This window comes from Miscanthus floridulus, chromosome 1, assembly GCF_019320115.1.
Source record: "Miscanthus floridulus cultivar M001 chromosome 1, ASM1932011v1, whole genome shotgun sequence".
NCBI lineage: Eukaryota > Viridiplantae > Streptophyta > Magnoliopsida > Poales > Poaceae > Miscanthus > Miscanthus floridulus.
Genome location: NC_089580.1, coordinates 69,074,167 through 69,083,091, shown reverse-complemented (window position 1 = coordinate 69,083,091; position 8,925 = coordinate 69,074,167). Strand labels below are relative to the sequence as shown.

General features: G+C 49.8%; 1 protein-coding gene across 1 annotated transcript; it reads right to left on the bottom strand.

Annotated features, from left to right (window-relative positions):
• Window positions 1–5,065: 5,065 nt before the first annotated feature.
• Window positions 5,066–8,330, bottom strand: LOC136535719 (glutamyl-tRNA reductase, chloroplastic-like). Its single transcript, XM_066528091.1, has 3 exons — window positions 7,817–8,330; window positions 6,588–6,829; window positions 5,066–6,467 (listed from the first exon to the last, which is right to left on the bottom strand). The coding sequence occupies exons 1-3, from the start codon at window positions 8,037–8,039 to the stop codon at window positions 5,334–5,336; spliced, it is 1,599 nt and encodes a 532-aa protein (XP_066384188.1). The 5' UTR covers window positions 8,040–8,330; the 3' UTR covers window positions 5,066–5,333.
• Between the last annotated feature and the right edge of the window lie 595 nt (window positions 8,331–8,925).

Here is an 8,925-nt window from a genome sequence, read left to right as displayed (position 1 = left end):
TCCTATCACATCGGCATCGGCGACGTTCGGGAGCTCGTTGCACTGTCGAGAGAAACACCGGATGTACCCGTGAAGGGTTTCATTAGCCTTCTAGCGGCTGTTCTTGAGGTCCCATGGGTTTCCAGGGCGTTTGTACGTGCCCTGGAAGTTACCCACGAAGATCTCCATCAGATCCGCCCAACTTTGAATAGCATTGGACGGCAGGTGCTCCAGCCACGCTCGAGCCGAATCGGCCAAGAACAGCGAGAGATTGCGAATGATGAAGTTGTCATCACTCGCACCACCGGCCTGACATGCGAGCCGATAGTCTTTGAGCCAAAGCCTGGGATTTGTTTCGCTAGAATATTTAGGAATGTTGGTAGGCGGTCGATACCTTAGGGGGAACGCAGCGTTGAGGATGTGTCGACCGAAGGCCTGAGGGCCTGGCAGGCCGAGGCTCAGGCTTCGGTCCTCGTTGCTGTCGTAGCGCCTGCCACATCGGGGATGATAGCCGCGGCATGCTGCTTCTCCATCATCGCCGTGGGCACGTCTCTGAGCGTCGATGATGCTGTGTACGTCGCGGCCACGGCCGAGGCGTTGATGTACTGGGACAATGGAGGGCTGCCCGCCGACTAGCGGTGTTTGGTGTATGGATGCGTCCTTGGTGGGACGCACTGAGGGCGCGCGCTAGCTGGTGTCGGGTTCACGTCATCGAGACAGCAAACTTTCTGCCTGCTGCGCCGCTGCACGCTCGAGCAACGTGCGAATCTCCCGGCGAGCGCGGCGATCCTCGGATGTCGCGGCTTTTGGAAGGCCATGCAGCAAGGTGGTTGCTGCGGCGATGTTCTAGCTAGCTCGGGCAAAGTGAGGAAGGGCCCCATCATCGGTGAGGATCCTTTGATGTACGGTGCGAGCTATGGCGCGCGTGCGCCCCCCGTCTTTGTGGCGTTCAATCTCGCGATTGATGTCCGTGTATTCCCAGACGAGCCCTTGCCCGGCCTCATCAATCTCTTGCTAACGGGCCCTCAGCTGCTCCATCCTTAGGCGGGATGGGGCTATCATCTCTTCCCCGGATCCGCTATCAAGGTTGTTTGTAGGGGTGACCTCTTCCCTGGAGGCGCTTGCGACGTGACCTTCGGGGGTCTGCGTCATGAAGCACTCCCAAGAAGGGTGGTGGCTCCCCCTACTGGAATCCGAGCTAGAGAACGATCTCGGTTCCTCATTGAGGAGCTCGTAGAGGGTCTCCGTATCCCGCTCAATCGCCCCTATGAACTCGATGTTCGTGGGTGATTGAACCATACGTAGTGCCAGAAGGTGGCCAGCGATCGCCGTAGTGTTGCGGAGACTGAATGGAAATGCTGTCGGGGCACCCTATACAGACCCTTCTAGACATAGGGTGGCATTGTGAGAGGCCTCCTTCGATGACAGGACTCCCCAGGAGTTGCCCGGCCGGCCCTCAAGCCTAAGATGGCTGAGGTTGATGGAAGGGGGAGATGGGGCGGCTGAGTCAGTCAGCGCCAGCTCTCCTCCTAGTGTGATGATGAAATCTAGGTTGCCGAAACGCACATGTGCACCCGGGGCCCAGGTGATTGCGTGGGTGGCCATCCGAGGCCTGATTTGGAACGCGCAAGCCCCCTACCTGGCGCGCCAACTGTCGGTGTTTCGTACAAGCACCGGCAAGTAAATTTATAGTAATGCGCGTTAGGCTCGGATGGTGCGCTAAAGGACACAAGATTTATACTGGTTCGGGCGGAATGTCCCTACGTCCAGTTTGCTGCTGCTCATGTTATTAGCACCATGAATGGTCTGTAGTAAGGGGTACAAACGATTGAGAGAGAGACTGGTCCCAAGTCTCTGATGAAAGGGTTGAAAGGTGGTCAAGAGCTTCGTAGCCGCTTGACTGTGTGTATGAGTGCGTTCTCTTGTTCCGTCTTATTTTCCCTCTCCCCTCTATGGGATAGGCGCATCCCCTTTTATAGATCAAGGGGGTGGCTTTTACAAGGATGAGGGCTTTATCTAATCTTGTGGTTCATGTCTACCCAGCCTGGTCCTTCATTCTGATGAGTGCTATGAAAGATAAGAGTCTACAACACTGTTGATGTCCCTGTAGTGTGTCAGGTTGATTATAGAATGTTATCCTGCTCAGGGTATGGGCTGTAGTACAGTGGTTTTGACTTATTAGCCTTTCCCAGCCTTGCTCCGCACGTCTTCTGGTTCTTGTGAGTCTTCGTCGGAGTGTCGAGGGGTCAGGGTCTGGAGTAACGCCGAGGTCAAGGCCTTCTGGCTTTGGACCTGAGGGGTCAGGAAGCGGGCGCTGCTCCGTCAAGTCTACAGCGTGGTGACAGAATTCCCGTCGTTCGTGGAGATAGCAAATCTTCTTCTGGAGTGTAGCAGTTGTCGTATATCTTCATCGGGTTCCGTGTCCCAGGTCTGAAGGTGGTGCCTACAATTCTATAGGGTGAGGAGCACGCACCTGTATAACCTTTCGGGCCCTGCTACGCCCGAAAGGGTCTAAAGCACCCGTCCCGTCCTCCCCTAGCAGTACTTTTCCTGCCAGGGCATAGGGTATGGTTCTTGGAGCCATGGTTGACCCGAACGTCTTGTCTTGCCCTGTCTCTATCATCCTTGTCGTCGGGCAAAGCGGAGACCAATCCCTATCTCCCGGGCGAGACCGACCCTGCCCCTCTGGGGTCGGGCGAGGCGGAAACTATCCCTCAGCCCTCGGGTGAGACCAAGCCCGCCCTAAAGGCGTCGGGCGAGACAGAGACTAGCCCTAAGTCCCTCGGGCGAGGCAGAGCCACCTCAGAGGCGTCGGGCGAGACGGAGACTAATCCTCGGCCCTCGGGTGAGACCGAGCCCACCCAAAGGCGTCGAGCAAGGTGGAACCAAGCTCCTGTTACCCTAGTAAGGGGTGAAGCAACGCTCTTGTGCGTCCAGAAGTTTTTAATGTTCGGTGGTTATTGGTTCCACCTTCTAGGGTACCCCGGTATTAGGTCCCCGACAGAGGTGTTGCATGAACCTCGACCACACAATTGGACACCGCAAGAACCTACCCACAAGTGAGGTAACTCAATAACATGAGCAATCCACTAGAGTTACCTTTTGGCGCTCTACTAGGGAAGGCACAAGACCCGTCACAATCACCACGATCGGAGCCAGAGACAATCACCAACCTTCGCTCGACGATCCTCGCTGCTTCAAGATGTTTAGGTGGCGGCAACCACCAAGAGAAACAAGTGAATGCCATAGCGAAACACGAATACCAAGTGCCTCTAGATGCAATCACTCAAGCAATGCACTTGGATTCTCTTCCAATCTCACAAAGATGATGAATCAATGATGGAGATGAGTAGGAGGGCTTTGGCTAAGCTCACAAGGTTGCTTATGTCAATGCAAATGGCCAAGTAAGTGAGCTTGAGCCGGCCATGGGGCTTAAATAGAAGCCCCCATGAAATAGAGTCGTTGGCTCCTCAATTCGCTGAAAAACAGAGCGACCGGACGCGCCGGTCAGATCGACCGGACGCTGGACCCCAACGTCCGGTCGCGCGATGCGTGCCATGTGGCCCCTGCTTCAAACGCTGATCGCCCGATCTCAATGGTCATCAGTACATTTAAGTTGTGGCCGGACGCGCTACTTCGAAGTGACCAGACGTAGGACCCCAGCGTCCGGTCGTTTCCAGTAAGGTTTCAAACGCGACAGGACGCGTCCGGTCATGCCCGACTAGACTCACTCAGCGTCCGGTCACTCATCGTCTCCTCTGTGCGACGCCACGTCAGCGTACGTCAGCACTGACCGGACACAGGCCCTGAGCGTCTGGTCACTCTTTGCACCAGCGTCTGGTCACAAGACCGAGACAGCGCGCTCACTGCTGCTACTGACCGGACGCAGGACCCCAGCGTCCGGTCACTACGTGACCAGTGTCCGTGCACTCTGTGAAACCCTGTCTTTTCTGTATAGGGCGCTGGTGGAGTTTCGAACCCTTGCTCCCAAGTGCTAAACACAATGTGTATCACCTTTGTGCATGTGTGTTAGCATATTTTCACAAACATTTTCAAGGGTGTTAGCACTCCACTAGATCCTAAATACATATGTAATGAGTTAGAGCATCTAGTGACACTTTGATAACCGTATTTCGATACGAGTTCCACACCTCTTAATGGTACGGCTATCGAATCTAAATGTGATCACACTCGCTAAGTGTTTTGATCACCGAAATGAAAAGGCTCATACCACTTATACCTTTGCCTTGAGCCTTTTGTTTTCCTTTCTCCTTTTCCAAGTCCAAACACTTAATCATCACTATAGAATCACCATCATCATGTCATGATCTTCATTTGCTTCACCACTTGGAATAGTGCTACATATCTCATAATCACTTTGATAAACTATGTTAGCACTTAGGGTTTCATCAATTAACTAAAACCAAACTAGAGCTTTCAGTCGTCTCTGGCTGGTTCGTCCTCCGCGGCGACAGCACCTGAGCAGCCAGGTGGGTGTAGCTACAGCAGTGGGCAGTAGGTGGGCAATTTAGTCCCTGTCACATCGGATATTTGGATACAGAAGTATTAAATATGAAAAAAAAGCAGCATGTTAATAGTCATGATGTGTGGTAATTTTTTTTTGAATTTGGCTGAAATTTAATATCCCTATTTGTTTCGCTGAAATTTGGCTTATGTTGATTCGTTGTGAGAGGAAAACACTATCCGTTCGCTGAAAAATACCGCTGAAGTAGTGCTGCACAACAGGGCCAATAACGAAATATATTAGGAGACATCGAGCTCCAGCTCTAGCTGCTATGGCCCTAGTATGCTATATTAATCTTGCAAGTTCAGGCCATTAGTCTAAGAATAATGCCAATTATGGCATTATATTTATTTATTTAACATTAAATAAACAGAAGAATTTAAGTGCATATGACTCGAACCAATCCGGCCTCTACAGAAACAAGGTTAAACTCTTTGGAAATGTTAATGCATGCTCAACAATCTGAATACAGGGCTAACGTAAAAGGTATACAATATCAGTAAACCTTACAAGTATAATACCAAAGGAAAACATCAGCCACATTGATAGATTCCTGTCTACTTCGTCCGAATAAAGTATATAACTTAAGATTAAGAAGAATGGAGCTCTTGCCACAGCAGCTCAAGCAATAATGTACAAAGAAAAGCAGCTGGAGTAGGGACAATTTGCCACTCTCTCTCAACAGATTGAGCTGCTGCCATGGCGCTAATGTGCGGCACAGTTGACGTCTCAGCAAGCAGGGGAGGAGCTCAGTAAGTGAAATGATCAAAAAAATTGGAATCAGATTGGAGGGTATGTATACACGGTTAAGAAAAATTGCTTCATGTCCTCAATTTTGGGTCTTCTCCACCTTAGCCTTGATCTTCTGCTCGATGATCGCCTTCTCAGTGTCGAGGCTGAACATCCGGTTGAGAGCGTGCATGTTCTCGAGCGTCTCATCAAGGGTGCGGCTATTACTGCCGTCGCACCTCAGGTGCTGCAGCGGACCGTGGAGGAGTTTGTTCACAATGCCGGTGCTTAGCTCCTCGATAGCTCTCCTCATCTTCTTGGTGAGAACGTCATCCCCGATCTTCTGTAGGCACTTCTCGAGCTCCGAGGCCCGGATCCTGTCGGCATATGACCTCAGCTTCTTGATGGTTGGAACGGTCTCCAGAGAGTCCCTCCATGCCTCAAACCGTTTCAGCTCTTCAGTGATGATTGTTTGCGCCTCCATTGCCTTCCTGAGACGGTCTTCCTTGTTGGCTTCCACCACCTCTTTCAGGTCATCAACATTGTATACTCGTGCGGAGCCAATTTCAGAGACACACGCACTGACATTCCTTGGGACAGATATGTCGACGAAAAGCCGAACACCACCCATGGCATCAGAAATAGTGGGAAGTGCATCTGCGTGCTCTTTTGTGAACAATGGGGTTTCAGATGCAGTGCTCGTGAACACGACGTCAGCTTCAGCTGCAGCTTCATACATCTCTGAGAGCGGCCTGTACACAATCTCGATATCTTTCGTCTCCTCGCGGATTGCATCCACCCTTTCCACTGAACGGTTGACCACAACCACCTTCTTGCATCCTTTGGCAATCAGATGTTTGATCACTAATTTTCCCATTTTGCCAGCACCAATCAAAAGCATCCTAGCTGACAGGGCTTCAGACTTTGGAAGCTTCATCAGGGCCAATTCAACTGCCGCTGAACTGACAGAAACAGCACCAGATGATATGTTAGTCTCAGAACGCACACGCTTTCCAGCTGTAATTGCATCCTTGAACATTCTATCAATGTTCTTTCCCAGGCCTCCACTGTTTTGTCCACTTCTCACAACTTGTTTAACTTGAGCAAGGATTTGTCCTTCGCCGAGAACCAAAGAGTCCAGCCCAGCCGATACCTCAAACAGATGGCGTGTAGCATCACTGTCACGCAGCATGAACAGGTGCTCCCTAAGCTCAGAAGCAGGAATACCACTTTTCTGCGAAATCACGAAAAAACACGCATTAGGGAATCTCTCCTAATCTGTCTTTGAGCAGCCAAGAAACTGGGGCAAAAAGACAACAGACTGAACAAATAGGGTTGATAAATTGGTTCTCACCTTTGACATCCAGTCCACTACTTCTCTGATACCTCGGTTCCATGATAGGGCCACCACATAAATTTCCATTCTATTACAGGTACTAAGAACAGCAGCCTCTTCAATATGGTTTAGACTCGTAAGTTCTTGAATAGCACGGGGCCATAGTTCCTCTGCAACCGCAATTTTTTCACGCATCTCTACTGGTGCTGTGTGCACACTGAGGCCAATCACAGCTATGCTACTCCTTTCCTTCATGTACCCTGGTAGTGAATATAAAGTTAAAACATTGTCAAACACTGCACAGAGCAAAGCAATTTGTTTCTGAAATAGATAATTTGGATATAGTCACGCATCAATATAAAGCTCTATTAATTTATTTTCAAAGATTTATTGAAGCAAATTCTAAAGGGTGAAAATAACATGCTCACAGTAGATGAATATGACCAAAACAAGAGAACCCCCAAAACATTTCTGCACAAAATGCATGACCAATAGCTGATTGCAAAAGCATATGAATATAATTATTTGACACCGTTATCAAATTAGATTTCTCCTCCTTATAGGAATACAATTAAATATGCATACACTATCATTTACTCCTAGGTTCTTACAACATGTAATTTTGGTGGATATAGATAAAGATAGCCATTCAATTTTCACCAGAGAACATATGTATACAGACAGAAGTTCCACCAATCTGTGAAGCATATAGCTCCACGATCAGATAACTGCTTGAACAAACCCCCCAAATGTAACTTTCCATTCCCTATTATCGGCCAGACTCAGTTCAGAAACAAAAAGTAATCGATGTTCCAATCTGGATGCCGAGAAGTTTCCTCATCCCCACGACACCTTGCAAAATGGCAGAAGCTATTTTCTCTTTGATGCCATGCGACCTGGTATCCTACTCCACATACTAATTTTACTTGGCAAGAAGTTAGGCAGTGAACATTTCTAAATTCTAAGGAATAGTAGTACAATGAATATTCAAGTTATGCTTGGTCAAGGCAAAATTGCAACAGGACAATGCAAAGTTCACACCTACTCGTCCTTCCCCAATCCCCACCAGGCCACCACCCACACCTTTTGACCTGTACCAGACCAAAACTAATCCCAACTGCAGCAGCAATAGCCTCGAAGCGACGCAAATGATCCATGAATCGGTTCGCCGGACCGGCACAATCCGGGGCATCCCAACTTTACAGGAAAGGCAACAGCGGCAGCGGATTTGAGGGCAAGGCACTCACGGTCGGCGGAGATCTTGAACTGCTCGAGCGCGGCGATGCTGGAGGCCTTGGCCACCGCCTGCACCTGGGCCTCCACGCCGGCGTCGCACCGCACCACCACCCCGGAGCGCCGCCTGCCGCCGGCGGCCACCCTTGCGCAGGGAGCCAACGACGGTCCCCGCGGCTTGGCGGCTGCCCCGAATGCCACGGCGGCGGCGGTCGCTGACGCCGTGCTCGGCATCATGTAGATCAAGGAAGACAGAAAGCCACCTCCTTTCGCAGGGGAACCAAGCCAATGCGACAAGAATGTTTCGCAGACAGATAAACAGGAAGAGAGAGGGAGAGAGAGGCGAGGAGAAACTCTTATGGGCTCCTCCCTCGACCTCTCTCCCTCTCTAGGACTCGGTGTAGTTCTTGGGAAGTGTCCTCGGTGAGAGCGGCAGGAGATGTGGAATTGGCTTTGGCCTCGCGTTGGCCCGAGGAAGAGCACGAGTTGGGTGGAGAGGAGGAAGAAAGGCTTCTGCTTGGAGCCAAAGGTTATGGGAGGGAGGGCGCCGGCCGGAGGGGTTGTTGAGTCGCTGGAGCGGCATGGCGTGTGGGACCCACACGTGGTGGGGTGCCTTTGGGCTGGGTCTTTGGGGGCGGCCCGGAATTTTCTATTCTACAAAAATATTTTACGTATGGGCCCTTGTCATACAGCGAATCTCTTTTTTCTTTAAAGCAATACAGAGAATATCGTATTAGACTTCTTCTTTTCTGTCAAACTGAACTTTCCTGACATTTGTATTACTCCCTCCGTTACAATTTATAGGTCGTTTCGACTTTCTTAGATACATAACTTTTATTATATATCTAAGTGCATAATAAAAACTAGGTATTTAGAAAAGACAGAACGGCTTATAATTTGGGACAGATGGTGATATTATTTTATACTACAAACTTATCATTGTGCATTAGTTGTATACCAAACTCCTGTGTCGTTGGAAGAAGAATCCCTGTTTTTTTTGTGACTAAGAAGAATCCCTGGTTGTGTGTTTAACAGGCATTTGGTTTGCATACACAATTATTACATCCTCTTTCATGTGGATATATACAAATGGTATCTTAATGAAGCTTGCCATGAATCTTGA